The sequence below is a fragment of the Poecilia reticulata genome, linkage group LG3 (genome assembly GCF_000633615.1).
Source record: "Poecilia reticulata strain Guanapo linkage group LG3, Guppy_female_1.0+MT, whole genome shotgun sequence".
NCBI lineage: Eukaryota > Metazoa > Chordata > Actinopteri > Cyprinodontiformes > Poeciliidae > Poecilia > Poecilia reticulata.
In genome coordinates this window covers 20,988,917-21,008,463 of record NC_024333.1, presented here as the reverse complement: position 1 = coordinate 21,008,463, position 19,547 = coordinate 20,988,917, and the positions used below count along the sequence as shown (strand labels likewise).

General features: G+C 37.5%; 1 protein-coding gene across 2 annotated transcripts in view; it reads right to left on the bottom strand.

Annotated features, from left to right (window-relative positions):
* nfatc3a (nuclear factor of activated T cells 3a) overlaps nt 1–16,241 on the bottom strand; it is a 67,602-nt gene extending 51,361 nt beyond the window's left edge. The window contains exon 1 of one of the 2 annotated variants that reach the window (XM_008405476.2): nt 15,628–16,241. In XM_008405476.2, coding sequence (XP_008403698.1) covers nt 15,628–15,718 — 91 coding nt within the window. In that variant the 5' untranslated portion in view covers nt 15,719–16,241. Of the gene's footprint in view, nt 1–8,114; nt 8,536–15,627 lie in introns of those variants that run through there. The other variant, XM_008405477.2, reaches the window with a different exon arrangement.
* Nucleotides 16,242–19,547: the final 3,306 nt, after the last annotated feature.

Sequence of the window (19,547 nt, the reverse complement as noted above, 5' to 3'; positions counted from 1 at the left end):
CAGCAAGAATGAGAATAGAAAAAATTGCATAATAAAAACATTCTGAAAACCAGAGCTACTTTTAGATACTACAGGACTTAGTATACCAAATTACAGTCCAGCTCTTTCTGTGTCAATTTGCAAATAATTGTTTCTGTGTGCTTATGCATGTGCATCTGCTCTTAACATATTAATGTCTCAGGTTACCAACCTGCCCTAACACCATGTGGTGCTGAAGCAGAGTGGTAATCCAAGCCAGGGTTCCCTTTCTTGTGGGCAGGCAGGTTGATTAGGAAAGGCTCTGATTACATCCCATGTACAGAAGGCTTTGTGTTTTGGTCAGTCTCCTCTTTCAGCACTCATCAAGAGCTGCTAGTCAACAGAGCGGAGAAATAAATGTCCCAGTAATCCTTGCACCATGAATCCTGGTAAAAATGCTATATGTTATACAGAACATATGATAAATAATGCATTGCTTTGTTTTGAGACAGTTTATTAGTTTATTAGTACCCAGAGGTTGTTTTTAGTAATATGGTTGGCAAACAAATAAATTAAAACACGTTTTGTTTAACTTMACAAAAGTTCAAGTCTGTCTACATGTCAAGCAGCATCGACGGCAATTATATTTTATTGAATAGCAATTATATTATTTTTCTTATCTAATTATCCAAGATGGAGGACAAATTTTACAGATGTAAAGCTATTTTTAGAGGTATACACATCTGTAAAAAATATAACAAAAAAACATTCACCAAATTTTCATCAATGTTTCATCCATCCATCCATTTTCTTTCACCCTTGTCCCTCAGTGGGGTCGGGAGGGTTGCTGGTGCCCATCTCCAGCTAACGTTCCGGGCGAGAGGCAGGGTCACCCTGGACAGGTCGCCAGTCTGTCGCAGGGCAACACAAAGACACACAGGACAAACAACCATGCACACACACTCTCACACCTAGGGACAATTTAGAGAGGCCAATTAACCTGACAGTCATGTTTTTGGACTGTGGGAGGAAACCGGAGTACCCGGAGAAAACCCACGCATGCACAGGGAGAACATGCAAACTCCATGCAGAAAGACCCCAGGCCGGGAATCGAACCCAGAACCTTCTTGCTGCAAGGCAACAGCTCTACCAACTGCGCCACTGTGCAGCCCCCATCAATGTTTCTTGATACCAAAAAAAAACACAACAAAAACCATCTGGTTTTAAGACATGGCCAGACAGAAAATATTTCAATAAATTCAAACTAATTTTGCAACGATAAAGTATACAAGAAACAAAAAAATATGTATACATTAATGCAGTAAATGTTCACAGTAGACCAGCATGAATTAAACTAGATGTTAAGCAGTAGAACATTAGAAAGTAGAAAAGCTAAAATTGGAAAATGACTAAAAACCCAAACAAATTATTCTGCAGAGCTACAACATATCACACCACTACTACGGAGGCTTGTTGCCAGGCAGACGGATTTAGGATGATGACCCTCTAAACAATTAGCCACAAAACAATATGTCTGCACCCAAAGTACAACTTATGTCCTTGCCATTTTTTCCATTTATCACCAAAGGGGAAAAAATGTGCAGCTAAAACTGATTGCTCCGATTTATCCCTGGAACCATGTTGGTTATAAAATTGTATTTAGGTCTTTCTTATTRAAAAAAAGAAATATCCACAACAAAGACATGTAAATGAAAGTGTGAATTATCTGCTGTGGTGTGTTAAATGTCCCTCACCAGTCAGCCTGAAAATTGGCCAATTCAGTTCCACTGCCAAGTGTTGCCCCTGACAAAAGGCTGATTGTATTTTTTTGCACTATTATTACAGTAACAGATTTGAGTAACAGAGAAAATCTACGTCCCCTCTTTTATGTCATAATCCAAAAAAACTGTTAGAAACTAAAAGCGTTATTTTTTTAGTAAGTGTACTCCTAAGAACTGTTTCACCAAAAAAAAAAAAAAAGTTAACAGACTGCCCTGAACTGGTAAAGCTTTTCACCAATTATAAAAAGTTTTGCCATGACTCTGGTACAGGCTTTAATTTATCTATGAAATTATTTATAATTAAATACAAGCACTTTTTTTTGGTTTTGGAAACAAAAACATTGTACATTTTTACTATGGATGTATACCTCTGAGCTTCCACAGATACAGTGATTACCGGCAGAGCTCACAAAGGTAAATTTAATTCCATCGCCCAAGGTTTTCCAAGAACTCTGCGTCTGGCCGGTGCCCTGCATTTCTAAACACAGACCCAGTGACGCACATGCACACACGTATTGTAAGGCTTGGCCTACACCTGTGTCTCTAATCCTTGTTGGTTGGGTTTGGGCCAAACTCATTGCTGATCCCTATATGTAAATGTGCCTGGGACCCCAGGTAAAAATATATATAATAATAATAACCATTAAAACTGTGCAGAATAAACGTTCTGTTAAAAGTAAGGCAAGAAAGCATATTCACAGTCATAAAAGAATCATGTATATATAACAGAAATGCCATACATCACAAAATTAATCTGACAAATGAAGAAGAGCCTTTTGGGGTTGTAATCTGCAATGGTATGTTTGGCTTATAATAACAAGCCTTAAGACTGAGTGGCCAGTAGAGACTTAATAATGTCAGTCTAAGCCAATGCCAACATATGCCAGCAGCTAAATTAAGCTCCTAATTAACAATCTCATGCCGTGATAACATTATGGGATAAACGGAGCGCCAAGTAACCATCTGAACCAAATATTTACCAACAGATAAAGATCCTTCAGCAGAACAGGATCAACCCATCTAAGAAACATTAATGTGATCGTCTGAGAAGCTCTCTATTCAGGTTTTTACTATGCATCTTACAATCCTAAATGACAAAAAACAGTTGTGGTCACATCTTTGACATTGCAATGCAAAGTTTTGTTCAGGCAAAACACAACTTTATATTTATAATGAAAGGGGAAATGAGGAAAGGTGTCAAATACCTTATTCTGAGCGCAAAAGAAAAAAAGTGACTAACCTTTGTAAGTCTGTTTTCAAAGATGAACCGCACAATGGTGCAAGTTAAATACACCCCCACAATACGCGACACCCACAAAGCAAGAAAAATAAACCAAAGAGCTTGTGCTCCTGCGTGTAGCATAACAGGAAGACATTTTTAGAATCCCAGCTTTATGAATGATGCAAATAATGTTCTCTTCTTCAAGGTATACTACAGGGTTTTTCTCTAGGTGGGGTTCTGTGGAAAGGTTATGAGCAGTCATTATTTTACATGTTTAAAACAGAGACTGATGCAGCTTTCAGCCATCTAAAAAAAAAAAAAAATCTGCCATTGCATTTCATATTATGAGGCACACAGAGGATACCACAGTCAATACTTTACATGGAGTTGTTCATCTTTGAGTGTCTTCAGTTTGGACTAAACAGTATTTAATTTTGCCTTGAAGCTAAACCTAACAGCTAGTCAGAAGCAGGGCCCAGACTACGCTTTGGATTTTTGTAGTTTTTAATCAACTTCAGTGCAATTTATAGTTGAAACCACTGTCATGTTTAATTAGATGCCTATTTACATAAAAGTGTGGTTATTTACAATGAGAACTGAGGTTCTCTGCACTCCATAACAACCTTTTCACTTAAATACAAATTGGAAAACAACTTTCTCCTACTGCCCGAACAAAGGGTAATGCAGCACTGCCTCTCTCCTACAAGTTTGTGTAAATACTGTGGCACAGATAAATTTTAGTGCTTTTTGTCAAGGCCAACTATGAGGACATGTTTGCTTCGACCTCTTTGCAAACTGAGCATTTTTAGAGAGTTATACACAGCTGGTAAGATACTGAGTGTTCATAAACTCTTCACACAGCCCACCTTGGAAATGTCTGACTTTTCCAAAAGACGTGCTAAATGTCTCCATCGGTCTGTAGAAAAGTAGAAGAAAGCATCTGCACATTTGAAGAACAGTCGCTGCAGCGAGGACATGCATAACATCAGAGGCCATTGCCAACAGGAGTGACATTTAAACATTCTGTTGAAGCTGACTGTGCACGTGCCTGAAAAAGTCAATCAGGAAGAGGGAGAAAGAGAGCGAGAGATCAAGGCAGAGCGCCATACAAAGAAACAGTGCTTTTGTTTCGTGTAAGAGAATGCAAGGGAGCACAGGTGTCAGAAGAAAAACAGATCAGAGGGAAAGTGAGACAAGAGTTAAAAATAATGTGACTTAAAGAAAGGACGGTAATTACAGCTGATCCACAGGCCACTGAGAAACGCTTTAGTATGCCTAATTTTTTCATCACAGTTTATGCAAAAGCACACATATTCTGAAGTTCATGCATCGATCAGAGCCTGTAGGTCAAACACCTATTTAAAAAACATCAAAATTTCTGCAACAGAACAGAAGCACTTCCCATTCAGTAGTCAGGCCAAAAAAAGACAGAAAAACAAGCAGGAAATAATTATGGCGCAAACAGGAAGACTGCAGTTTCCACTCAAAGAAAATACAACTGGAAGCTCTACGACAATAACTAAGTAAAGATAGCCTTTAAGATTATTTTTATCCGCTCCACAGCTTTATCAACCTATAAAAGAACAACTTCAGAGTGATTTATTAGTTTCTTTTTCAAAGCTTAAGTTATTATTTTACCATTTTTATTGATTTAGCATGATAAACTTAAAAATAAAGCTTTAAAAAGGGCCTTGGAAGGGTTCTGTTGAGTTCATTATGGGGTTGAGTACAGAGCAGGGGAGAASGACATGCACGTATGCACTGCACCCAAGTTTGGTACTGGTTGCTGGGAGACCAAGGGAAGTAGCTAGTTTTTCAAGCTGCAGCTTGAATGCAGTGTGTGTCTGTTAGATTGTCAGAGGGAGGGTATGGGATCACATTTAGGAGGAMGAGTGAGCGGCAGCAAGGAGGMGGCTCACAAGGAGCTGCACTTGTCAATGATTACTTGAGACTGAGTAGAGAGCAGTTTGACTCTGTTGACATGTAGAGAAGAGTAAGAGCAAGACTGCTAAAAAAAAAAGATCATGAGTCCACCGAGATCTGAGAACACACATTCAAAATCTATTATGTTTATTAGAGGGCAATAGTTGCCATTTTTTAAATTATAGGCAGTATCCTAGCAGCTGCAAAAAGATGGTGTGTATCTTAACCCATATTCAAATAACTAACTTCAACAGCAGTGAGTTGGAATCAGAAGACGGCTCCAACAGAAGTAGCTTCATTTATCATCTGTACTTGCAAATCGTTCTACTTTAGAGGCTGGATCTGATCCTTAAACATGATACCTGAGAGTCTCTAGAAATGTCTCCAAAAGATTTCTTGAGGCAAAAGAGGAGAAAGATGATGCATTTTCAGACAAGTTTTTTTTGACCTATGAAACAAACCGCTGGTGTACAAGACTCAGCTTGACACGATCAAGCAACAGGTTTAAAATGGGTTTCCCACTTCCAGTGTGAAAAGTATTTTAAAAAGTGCTCATGCTCCGACTAAAATGTCTAAAATGTTATTGTGAAAGCATAAACTTTTAGGACCATACAATAGTTGCATTTTCTTTAGTTTAAAATATAGTGAAATGTAAAAAGTTTAAATTTCACAAATGTTACAAGAATTGTGGAGTTCAAATGCCCATTATTCAAGTAGTATAGTCCCTTAAAAAAGGATCAATATGCCTTCAACATTAAACTTCAACATAATGGGATTTTATGCAAATTGTCTACAAAATGTATGTATAGTTGTGAAGAGGAAGGAGAATAAAACTCTATACATCAACAAACAAAAGTCTAAAAAAATGTATAATGCACTAGTATCTAGTCTTCCTGATCCCATACATTTTAAGAACCACCTTTTCACTGCAAGTGTTTTGAGGGATGTCTCTGCTGTATTCTGGAGACTAAAMTGTTTGCAGATTCTTCTTTGCAAAACAGCACAAGCTGGATCGACAGCATCAGTTTTCAACCCACTAACTGTAAATTAAATTCAAGTGTGGATAGCTTTTCTTCTGGGATTGCCCTTTATTTACCTCTATCCATCTTACTTCAATCATTTCTGCACAAAATTCCTGTCCCAACTAAATAAAGGTGTCCCCACAGCATAATGCTGCCACCATAATGTTTCTCACTAAGTAAGAAGGAATGTTAGTTTTTTTTCACCACATATTTAGGTCACACTTGCATATGGGGCAAAAAATTACACAATTGTCTAATCTGAGGAATTCATCTTCCTCAGCACATGTGCTGTATCCCCCACAGTTGGAAGACTGAACAGATAGTTGTCCATCCATCCATCCATCCATTTTCTTCCGCTTATCCGGGGTCGGGTCGCGGGGGCAGCAGCTTCAGAAGGGAGGCCCAGACTTCCCTCTCCCCAGCCACTTCTTCCAGCTCCTCCGGGGGAATCCCAAGGCGTTCCCAGGCCAGCCGAGAGATGTAATCCCTCCAGCGTGTCCTGGGTCTTCCCCGAGGCCTCCTCCCGGTGGGACGTGCCCAGAACACCTCACAAGGGAGGCGTCCAGGAGGCATCCTTACCAGATGCCCGAGCCACCTCAACTGGCTCCTCTCGACGTGGAGGAGCAGCGGCTCTACTCTGAGTCCCTCCCGGATGACCGAGCTTCTCACCCYATCTCTAAGGGAGAGCCCAGCCACCCTGCGGAGGAAACCCATTTCGGCCGCTTGTACCCGTGATCTCGTTCTTTCGGTCATGACCCAAAGCTCATGACCATAGATGAGGGTGGGAACGTAGATCGACCGGTACCGGTCGATTTTACCAAGCTCTCGAAGAAGCTCAGATAGTTGTCCTACTTTTGTTTCCATGTAGCTCCTCCAGAGTTAGCATTGTCCTTTTGGACGCATCAATGATTAATAGACGTCTTTCTCTCTTCAGTTTAAATTGATGGCAAAATCTTGGTAGAATTAGTGTTCTGGCAAACTTTTCTATTTCGGATGAYAGATCAAGAAATGCTCTGAAATATTCAAARCTTGAAAGATTGTTTTGCAACCTCTGTAAGCTTTTCCACATCTTTTTCCTTGACGGTTCTGGTGCATTTCAACTAGCAAAAAAGGAACAACAGTGCTGCCAGCTACAACACAAATTTTGATGTAAATGTAGGATTTTATTGGACAGTGTAAAAACATTGGTTCCCATTACTTGAGTTGACCCTCACTGTGGACTGAACATAAGGGGTCTCGAAATGAGGAAATGAGACAGTCACACTAGTTTACACTGGTTTCATCAATTTGTTGAAAGACATTACAAAACCATAGCTTCAAATTGATAAAAAAAAATACATAGAAGAATAGCTGTTGGGACTGTTTCTGTTGCCATTTTGCAAATAAACCACAGATAGTCTGTGGTTTAAAGAAGTCATTTCAACATTTATGTTATTTCCTCACTATATAAAAGGGCAGAACGCAAAAAGAAAAAAATCCGTAGATGCAGAAGTTTTACAGATTTCACTCTGCTGTAATACAAACTCTGACATGTTGATGCAGCGCAGCCAACAGTAGCTTGAGTTACACTAAATTTAAACTAGACAGATGCCTTGCATAGTTACTCATGCCTCACCCCAGGAAACAAACGTCTCATTCATCATGCTGGGTGCCGGGACCCCCTCATTTCTGCGGGGTTAGGGGGCACCCACATGATGATCTGACTCTAGACGTCGACCATATACTTTCCAACCTTTGACCTCCCAATGTTTACATTTAAATTGATACAACTGTAAGCTCATAAGCACTTGTCTCCAGTCTTAGTTAAAACCTGAGTTCGATTAAAATTTGTTCATCAATACAATTGAAACAATTTGCTTTTCTTTAATTATTTAAATTTTCTATATAAAATTCTTAATTGTTTTTGCTCAACAAGCAATGGAAACATAAAAACCTTTGAAATCAAACTTTTAGTGAGAGAATAAAAATATGTTTAGAGTATTTCAATCCAGGAACAAAAACTTCAGAATCAGAAATTTAAAAAGAAAATAATCAGTACAAAATGGCAGCGTTTTCTCTTGTCATCTCCTAACCCAGGAAAATGTGATMACATTTTTGATCATTTCTGAATGTGTCGTTTTGTACTAAACAGCTGTTAGAAGACTCTCATCTGACTCCTGTTCATAAAACCAACACTTGGCTAGAATACAGGACTACCGCCACACTCACCTGGCGATGTGGCGCAAAGCATACTTCCACTCTTCTCCTCCTTACAGTGAAATGGCGAAGAGTGCAGACTTGCTGGGACAACAGGGATTCTCCTGCTCCGAGTACAAAGTAGTCACTAGAACCTGCCGCCTGCCCTCTGCCACTCTCTTTGGGAGCTCAAAATAGTCCACCATGAGAGCGATGTAATTTCAGTCTTTCCCACGACAAGGACTAGGAGGATCGTGCTCTTGGCTCACAGGAGTAGAGCAATGACAATAACAGGCASAAGGGCAAAAGCGCTTTGTCCGTTACTTGTTCTCAGTTTAAACATTTCACCGTTATAAAATCATCTGCTTGACATTTCTTTACATCCAAACATGACAGCAACAACTGCGCTGGTATAAAAAAAAAAAGAAGAAGCCCCAGCTCAATAACAGTTGCAAATCAAACCTGACTAGTCACTAAGTGGTTTTGGTGACTGCTGGCATCTGGATATTTCATTAGCTTAGATCAGCCTCTCTGATGTCACTCGTGGTTTCTTTCATATCCTGAGAGAGCCGTAAGAGGAAAGAAGCCTGAGGCGTCCTGGTGGCAGGTCTGCAACTCTGTTTTTGCTACCATATGAACAATAAACGGGGAGGGGGAAAAAAAAAAAAAAAAACTTCCTGCCTTATGACAGCAACAATAGCAAGTACATATAAAATTTGAAAAAAGACAGATTAGGCTGCTTAAGTAGAACAAAAACACYGTCTTTCTCTCAGCAGCTAGACATGCTGTGCCCCCCTCTTGTATCACTCCTCCCTACCATCTGAACCCCACATGGTATGATCGGGCAGAAAGCCAGACACCTCTACACCGGATCTACTACCCTGTCACCCATAAGCGGCACTGCTGGCCCACCCCTTCTTTATTTCTAACCCCCAATTAGTCCACCACAAAATCCTGTTCTGCCTTATCCACGTTTGTCTACTTCAGCACTGAATCAATTATGTTTTCCTCTCTTCAAGAAAAACACAGAGTGTACATCAACAGTAACAAAACAGCTTGAAGTCAAGAATTAGACAGATCTTCTGTGAATTTAMATGCATCTTTGGATTACTTAATAAAAACAATAAAAAGGAAAAGAACAAAACTTTGAAGTTGTTTGTTGTAAGCAAAAACATCACTCATYCGTTGACAGTGCCGCCACTTTCAGAAGAATTTGTTTCACAATGACAGCAGAAATTTATAAAGTGAATAACCATCAACTGACACTGATTTTTACATAGTTAGTCACATATGCTAAATGACTCACATATCTAACAACACGTGGTTTCATTCATCAAGGAAGATCGCAGCAGGTGGTCTAATTTTCTTTTTAATCAGTCTCTAGCCTAAAGAAATTTAGATACTGTATAAATGTGTTGGATCTCCAATCCTAAATATTTGTCTAGCTATACTTCCATTATTCTTTAATTTCTTGCGTCTTTATTGCATTGCTAATTGAAGTTGTTGAAAGATGTTCTGATATTTTTCTAAAGGTTRTCGAAACAAAACAAGCACYGACCATAATAATCACACCACCATGCTTCAAAAAGAGCATGTGGTTCACGATACAATCATAAAGTGTCTTTGTTTTTCCCCAAAAAACATTCYAATGTAAATAAAATTTGTTTATGCTTGATGTTACTTCTATGGGCTGTTAATATCAAACAACGTGAAAACATGTTTATCATAGAATTGATTTTTGTAAGTTTATCCGTTCTGAACTCCTATGTTCACATGCGCTATATAATTACTGTAGTTGTASATGTTCCTCTTCTAGCCTTGGGATTGACTAGTTAGTCACAGTCCTTTCACCTTAATTCAGACTGGATAAATGGATGAAATTCCTGGTAAGTGGTTTCATCTGTTTGTGCAAAGGAGACACATGTGGAGTCACTATTTGTTTCAACAGTCATCAGTTCTTCAAAAACTGTTTGTGGCCAAAAGACAGAGGCTGAAAAACTAAGTTAGCATTCAAAACAAGACAATAAGGGAGCCAATCTTTAGTCTACCCATGACTTGATGTGATTCATATTCCTAAGTTCACAAGTTAATTTAAATAAATTACCAATTCAAAGTGAATTTTAGTTCAATACAAKAAAGAGATGTTTTTAGGACCTATTAAAGTGAAATKCAGCGAAATCGGAAGTACACTTAAACCCGAGTGCAATATGCAATTATGGTGTTTGAATATTTAAGATAAGTAAAGAGAGACAACAATTATTGTACTTCAAACAGTCCTTTGCAATACRAATATTGTACATGGATACTTTAATGACATGTGTGATGTATTCTGTACCAGTTTTGAAAATGAAATTGTGGATCTGTGAGGCTAACCTGTATAACTAAAGGTAAAATAATAATGTTTATAAATACATCGACTAAACTGAAACCTGCTTTGTGAAATTTTATAAGAAATACAGCAAAGAAACTATCATGTTTTACAACACCAAACTTATCAAACAAAAAAATATATATAAGCACAACAAATGATCATTGAAGCCAGTCGGTAACAGATTTAGTATATTCAGACATTTTGTGCTGACTWTCTTAAAAATGACGGTGACTTCTGTTTTTGTAAGATCTTTGCAGGGCAGCGTTACAGAACTAGCAAAAGAAAAGAAAAGAAAAAAAAGAAGAGTAATGATGAATGAAATTGGCAAAATYGTTCTTTAATTTCGCCTTAAAATATCAGGGGAAATCCCTTACAGTAGGTWTGCCCAGTGCCYGTGAATTGAAGAGTGGAATATTTCACCTCAAAGAACAAGYCGTTTCCTGAACAATAAGAAAACGCAGAGCGAGACACGCATGCAAGCAGACAAAGAAGAAAACATAAAAGATAAACAGACAATTGTGGTGTACAGTACTCTAACATCGCAATGAGCTTCAGTACATTCCTAGATATGCGTAGGAAGACACTGGGTTGACAACAAGCTTAGGCTGAGTATTAAAAAAAAAACAAGATTCATAAAACAGACTACTAAAAATTAAGAAAGGGAAATGCTTCTTTGGAAAGTATACTGAATAAAAGTTGTGAAGACTTTAACAACGAGTGACTCAAGGAAATAGAAACTTCAGTTATTCTCATGAGATTTTCCCCTCCCCCCCCATTTGTTATGAAAATGAGATTTACCTTCACAGGAGGAGATTAAGTCAGAAATGAGCAATTCCCCATTACTGCTCTCGGGTTATCCAGTTATTAATTCAGACAGACACCCCCACCCTCACTCGACTCCCACTTTTGGCGGAGCAATACAGTCAAAACCAGACGAAAACCACTTGCATAGCAGAGGTTTTATTCCAATGCATATTCYAAATGAAGTTTTTCCTCCTCGTCCCAATGCCAATTCAAACTTCATTTTTTTTTTTTTTTTTTAAATCAAGAGGAAAAGTTGATTTAAGACTGCAAAAGCCAAACCCTTGGAGTTATTTTACTTGATCCAAGTTTAATGAAAAGGCTATGGCAGGAAATTCACTTGTTCCATTTGTTTCAAACCACAGATGAAATAAATGAAGTTTGAGCTTATTGCTGATAARTAACCTAACACGAGTTCAACAGTGGGTTGCATATAATAAGTATGTTCTTAGAAGTCAATCAAGAATCTTTCCCCGATAAATTAAAGCAAATAAGCTGCAAACATCATCATCAGTCACTTTTAATCATCTTTCCCACTGCACCGCAACTCCGTGCTCATCTGACTCAGGATAGTTTTTTAAATAGTCATCTGAAAGTACACGTTTCCGTATTGTTTTGAGTCTTTCTTGTATTTTCATAATTTGAAGATATCCTACAATTGAGGAACCTCTTCTCTTGTGTTTGTCTGCCATTATTAACATATGCTGGGTATGAAATTGTCTCCATAACTCGCATACGCACGCACACAAGTCTTTTTTTGCATTTGTTTTGGCATTACTCTTGAAAATATGTTAAAATAAAATACTTGACATTTGACTCACAATTATGGTGTCATCTTGATTTCAATCATGACACATATTTCTATGTAGTCATACAATTTTGCATAAAATAAAAAAAAAACTGTTTCAAGAATAATTAACGTCAAACTTTAGCTAAACAATTTATAGTAATTCTGAGACAAATCTTCAAGTGTAATTTAATATAAACGTGTATCTCAAGTGTTGCTGGCTAGRAAAATCATCCAATATCCTCATTTTTCTGTCCATGTGTGAWTTCTTTCACAGTAGATCTCTGAAACGTTCAATAACTAACAGAGATGTTTGACTATAATTTCTAAGTTGCTAGTTTACTTTAAATAATGATTAATCTGTAAAATATTTCCATCACCTATACAACCTTGGCCTCCAAAATGATTAAACTGGGTAGAAACAACCTATATCAGGAGAAATTTACCTTGTAGGTTCCCCTTTAAGGGACAGTTTCACCTTTATTTAGATTTAAACCCAAAGCATCTTTTTTAGCATGGTACACTTGTGACATCTGAGACAAGCTTGCCATCACAGGCTTTCCACAATGTACATTGACAGGCACAATGTTTTGCCTCCATTGTGCCCTGACCATTCTGTTTGGAAAGGTATGAATGCAGAAAGGGGGTCAAAGTTGACGATAACAAGGACAACTTCTTTGTGGATTGTAGTGCAATCACTGTACGAAAAGTAGGAAACCAAAACTATAAGAGAGTCACAATGAGCAACACCCTGTCCAGATTTTGTCCTAAAGGGGGTTGGACACACTTTATGATGCGTGTCTACCATCATAAAGAGAAAGACAGGGATTAAAATGTATATATGATAAATGAAAGACGTGCAGAGAGCTTTGATTTGTGTACGTGTAACCTGGTTACATGTACACAACTTTAAATGCCATGCATTTAAGTTTGCAATTATTTTGATCATAATTGAAATCGTCATTATAAGTTTTAAGTGGCATCAATTCAACTTAAAATGGAAAAATTTATTATTTTCTGTTTATATTTTTTTCTGCATTCTGACTTTGCAATGGTTTTTGATAATAATAATATAAAAAAATCTGAGGATTTATTGGATACAATTATAATAATTGACAATACCTGGTATGCAAAGCTTGGAGGCATTTTAGGAATAACATTGTATTGTTTTTCTACATTTGCAGTAGCTTTGTGAGCTGCGGGGGCCAAAATCAAAAGTAAAGAAGAATTTTGAATAGAGATCCACTGAATTGCCAGAGCAATATGCTTAATTTATAGTTTTTCTTTTAAATTTGAACAGTTTAGAACAACTAGTATTATTTTACGTACATGTTTGGTGTTATGGTTAAACAGCACACAATATATGCAAAGCACTCAAAGATTCGGGAAGCAATCTTAACAGAAAGTATGTGGTGATGGAGCCAACAGTGGAGCCAACAAACTCTATTGATAAAATATAATTATTTCCAAATAAAGTTCTAGTAGTCCAAAGAGGAGAAATAATAAATATAAAAAGATGTATTAAGWGGCACAAGAATGTTTCAAACTCATACTGGTCATAGAATAATGTTGTGCGCCTCCTCATTACTTCCATTCTCATTATGAAACAAAACGCAGACCGCTTAACGGTACCAAAGTATAAGATGTGCAGTATGTTACTGTTTGAAAACCACAGAGAATTACATGAAATCATTCCTACGGTTTAAAGTACTTCTTCTAAGACGCCAGAAAGAGTACAACATTTTATTTTAAGTGTGGTTGTGTAGTATTAAAAAAATGCAGTGCTACCCCTCCCCTACATGTTGCTGTGCACTGGCTACAACACTATTCTCATGYTCACAAAAAAGTTATCCAGATATTTCTAATGTTTTGACAACTGAGAGAGGCCACCCCCCCATCACTCTAAAAGGTTACATCTCCTTCATACTATAGTTTTTGCTCAAGTCTGCCGATCATAGACAAAATGCCAAAACAAAAATGTTACAATATTTAGAACATATTTGTTAATAGCTGATRTGCTATATTTTTATTTAGCAGGAGCATGAATATTTTTGTATTGAATTCAGAGTAATGAGTTTATGCTATACATTTTTGTGTTAGTGCAGTTTATATGTGATGTAGTTACTCAAGGTAATCGTACTGTTAGAATSTCATATCGGCCCATATTTATGATATCGTTCGGATTTACTAATGTGACGTTTTGATTAAAAGAAATCAAAACAGAACTGCAGTTTTTATCAGACTCCTTTTTTTTAATAATGGGTTTTCACTGAAGCTACGTCATTTTGTTTCAAGGTGGGAAAGATGCAATCTGCTAACACTCTGCAAGTTCCAACGTATAAATGCAATGCTGCACAATTTGCTCTCCTTGAAGTCGTTCATAGATATTCTTTGAACTCTTCTAGATCTTTGCAGTTACACATACTAAGGAACATTTAACAGTTTTGGGAAATGTAAACAAATTCTCTTTGCCATTAAAAATACAATGGAAATGTCTTAAATACATGAAAACCACACATGCAGTTATCCGTTCCAGTCACAACTGTTTTTAAAACACTGCAACTCCATTTCTGCTCTCGCCCTGACTTATTTTGTAAATAAGGTAATAAAAGTTTTGACAACAAGAGCCTCTCTTACCAAGCAGAAATGTGGTACAATGACATTCAGGCTGTTCCCGCTCAGGCATACCTCACATATGCCACATCAACCAAACTAAAACACAGCCGATGACTTTAAGTTCAGCAAGATGTTAGATTAGGACAAGAGCCGGATGGCCAAAAGATGACAATTCAAAATAAAACTGAACATAATGCCAAAAGGGTTGCTTTTTTTATTGTTATTATAATTTTTGTAACCCCCTTGCAGAGTCAACAAACGCCTACAATGAGCACAATATAATCTTTCCGTTAGGCTTTTGTTTTCTGAATAAGACATTAAATTATGCAAACATGCTATCCAATAATCAGTTATTTCAAATTGATCACTTTATAAAGATTTACTTAGCAGTTTCCCCATTGTGTGTGGATATCAATATCCAGCGTACATAAAGCAGTCTTAGAAAAACTAGTCGAGTTTTTTAAGAAACTTTTTTAAGCACCAACATTTATTAAAGAAGAATATAAGCTGATCAATTAATGTGCAATGTGGGGGTAGGCGCATGTTTTTGACTGTTAGAGGGGTTATGCCTCCCACGCTTTCCCCGCCACCACTTTGCATTAAAGCCTTTGCAACCAACAGGTCTGTAACAGCTAAAACTCTCAACTTTGTCATTGAGTGGCAATATCTTGTATTTTTTGCTAACACGTGAACTTAGCATAGCAAGCTAATGACAGCTGGAGTGTGGACGTGTCTTACAGTGTCAGATAAAATGACTTAATAATGTGCACATTATAAATTATCAGTATGGCGCTCAGACTGGTTATTTTCTGTTTTGTTACTGCAAGCAAAAGTTGCCGGGAAAAGCTCGCGCAACAAACTGATGTACAAGTTATGATGGAACATATTGAGCCCTAACTTTACTACCCACACTTACAAACACACAGTGTTGAGTGTGAGTGTGTGTGTGTGTAGAGTGAAAACGCACTGACCTGCGGGGCCTAAAGGCTGCTGCTGCCCGTCCTCTCCGAAAATCAGTCTGAAGTCCAGCTCCTCATTCCCGGGGCAGTTTGCAGTAGTCATCGGGTTTGACAGCTCGGGTTCTCACCCCCTCCACCACTCGACCGTCGACGACCGCTAGGAGCAATTTGCGCCGTCCGAAAATGTCACAACATTTACCGACTGCCACGGCGCCAAAACTTTAGACTTTTGTTCATTTAACTAAGCTTTCTCTAACACGCGCACTCTCGCTTTAAAATCGAAATCCAAAAAAAAAAAAAAAAAAAAAAGCAACAACAGCTCACAGGGCTCTTCTCTTTCTTTCTCTCTCCGTCTCTTCCTCCGGCAGTTAACGAGCGAAATTCTGGCTTGAACTTTCAGAGAGAGCCGCCTGCCCCCTCTGCCTCTCCTTGTCTGCTTTCTTCTGTCTTCCCCGCAAACCTTAACAATAAACCCGCGTTTTCCTCTTGTTTAACGCTCTCTGTACGGCTGCAGAAATACCCGTGTTAATTGTCGGCTTCCCTCTCCCTCCTGTCTGTTTCTCTCTGCCTCTCTCCCTGGAGCTCCGATCCCAACTTTTACTAACCCCGCGTGACAAGGCAGTTCCAGCGCTGACGTCAGCAGACACAACACAGGGCACGCACACGAGCTCGCTTAATCGGCCTTTATAAGCAATTTAATTAGTAAACAATTACAAATACACCTTTAGCATTCCCTAACATGYAGCTTTGTTTAAATGGTTTGCCTAAATGATACTATTTTAAAAAAAATACAATAACACGTCCTTAATATAAATTAATCGCATCAGATTGTCAATAARACTTCTTAATAAATCACAATTTCCTTTTTCTAGAAAACTGGAATACAAAAATAATTTAAGCTCCTTTTAGCACTTTTTTGAAAAAAAAGAGGTTCGTATGAGATGAAAAACAGAAAACAAGTAGTAATTCTATCTATTTCTTTGTTTCAATATATAAAGTATTGCATTGAAATATTGTCCTATATTTTTTCCCTTTTTTTTCCTTTTTGACGTTGTTGCCAAAAAAGGATGAGCAGAACCTTTAATTTGGGTTTTCATTAATATTTAAAATAAAGATWTTAAATACGGGCTGCACAGTGACGCAGTTGGTAGAGCTGTTGCCTTGCMGCAAGAAGGTTCTGGGTTCGGTTCCCGGCCCCGGTCCTTCTSCATGTTCTGTGGAAAAACATGACTGTTAGGTTAATTGGTCTGTCTAAATTGTCCCTAGCGTGTGTGTGTGTGTGCATGGTTGTTTGTCCTGTTTCCAGGGTGATGGATGGATATTAAATACCTTTCGAAGAGAAATTAAAATTTGCCCCTTCTTCGCTTCACTCAACCACTTGCGCTAACAAGTCAACACCATGACGTCAATGCTATTATGTAGTTAGGGTCATAGACATGTCTATGGATGACCATTTTCAACGACGGGCTCAGATGCGATACCAATGCCGAAAAGTTGYTTTTGTTCTTCGTCCTCTTCTTTAAGAGGAACTCGCTCAGACTAAGCGAAATTTCAGAGATRCATTTACTTAATTTTTTTGTTTTCTGCTGTGTTTTCTGCTATATTTGTTTTCTGGTGACGATGTACTACATGGGGCAAAACAGCGCCTCCTACAGTGTGACTTTTTGATGGCTTGTCTCGTAGAATTAGGTGTCTGTTAAGAAATACAAAAAATGTCATGTGATTTTTCTTTCTCTTTTTTGATTTTTGTTTTAATTGAAAGAAAAAAGAAAATTTAATATGTTGTGTATTAAAACAACAAATGACCAAACCTTTGGTTACTGGGTTACTGGTTTCTAATGAGGAAAATCCTATTTTAAAAAACAAGTTCTGACCTTAAACTATGGCACGTGAGCTTGTTTTGTTGTTGTACTGAAGTTTTCCATGAAAAATGAACTTCAATGCTAAAATATGTCCAAATCTTACATATGAATCGTTTCAATTATACATCAGTTCAGAGATGATGTTAATATTCAATTTTGGTTCAGTTTCCTACTTGAGGCAAGTGACAAATGAAAAAGACAGATAATGGGAAAATTAATTGAAAGAACTGTAATAATAATATATATTATTTCCATGCATTTGGCTATAAAAAATATTATTTAATGCTTTAAATCTTCTTGTGAAAACCTCTGGTGGTTACAACCTTCCGCAGTAGACAGCACCATTTTGTGCAGAAAAAGTCAGGTAGAAATAATAGTAATATTTTTGCATCCTCCATGACATCACTGACCATTTATGGCGGGGATGAGAGTTTTAGTTTTTTTTTTAGGGCAATTTATAGTCTTCTTTCCTATTCACACATTTCTATTTCCTCCCTTACCATTTTGTATCAATAGAAAAACTTTTCATCACCCAGTGTGTACCACTTTGTCCCGGCACCTGCCATTTTCATATTTAAGCTTTAACAGTTTCTTCTGACGATTGCAAATACTTGTGATTCTATGGGACAAGATTGATCAAGATGAGGGGTAAAAATCTTATTTGTAAACAATTTAATGCTTTTTTAATGTTTACAAAAAATKAATAAATGAAATACAGTTTGTTTTAATTGTAAACAGAGGGCTACAATCTGAAGACTTAGGACAACAAAAGGGTAATAAAAATGCGGGATGATAAATTGAGTAGGAAATGTCTTCGAGATCGGCCTGGATCGCAACAAAGTTGCRTACAAAATGGATGAAACTCCAAAAATAAGGTGAATTCCCAAAATGATTATCACCCTTGGGCGTGGCACCCAATGCAACACTTTGGAGATGCACCAAAGCAAAAGTGTGTYCTGCACTGACAGTATGCACAAATGGTCCAATTCTAGTTTCTTTTTGCATCTGTTTTTTTTTTTGGTATTATTTTATTGTTAGTTTGTTTTTTGTTATTTGAAAAGACAAATAAAATCTTGAATGTTTTTTTTTTAACTGCCAAAAAATAGAATGGGCTGTATTTGGATTTATTAAAAACAACAACAGCAATGAAATTATCACTTTTTTTATTTTATTTTCTGGTATCTGACGAGAAGTCCACTTACTAAAACATGGACACTGTGGGAGTCACTGTTTCTTCTAAAGAAGCCTCAAAGAAGATGTCCCACTTTCACCACAAAACCAGCACAGATTAACATAAAAATAAATGCACATCCAAAAATATGATAAATTTGCCCCTTTGAACATTTTTCTTATCCCATGTGCCCTCAATCTTATACTTTACCTAACTGAAAAAGCAAGTTTATGTACCTATTTATTGCCACACACTGCGTGGCTTAGTTGAATTGAGTGGGATGATGTCATCGTCATGCCGTTGTGCAATRGCACACTTGCTTTTGACTATATATAGCTCTCAGATTGCATATTCAAGCAGTAAATAATGCATGTCAGCTATCACCAGACATTACTAATTGTTTCCTACTTGACAAAAGGAAAGGGTACAAGTGCGGCAAGAACAAAGCAACAGTAAAATTGTCCGTAGGTTAGATGTTCCACTCCCTTTAACCTCTGTACCTCTTCTAGCTCATCAATCTCCTGAAGTTTACCTTTATTGGGTAAACAACACAGAAGGTGACGCAGTTTTAGGCTCYAATGGGTTTCTAGCTTTGATTGTCATCTTGACTGACAGCATTTATGTTACTGAACAGTTATTTCCTGCTGCTATAGTCCCAACTAATCACTTATAGCAAGTACGCACTCTTTAGAAACACATGTGTGTRGTTACACACGTGCACATGATTCTCAGTGGATGATCAAGACCTTTCTTTGTCAAACAAGTGTGTAATGTTTTACCAAAGGTTTATGCAACACTGATAAACATAGTTATAAACTTTTATGCATACACACATAAAGGCTGCCGTTCACTCCAGCTGTAACAGATCAATGACTTGTTTGATCTTAATGATCGCCCCG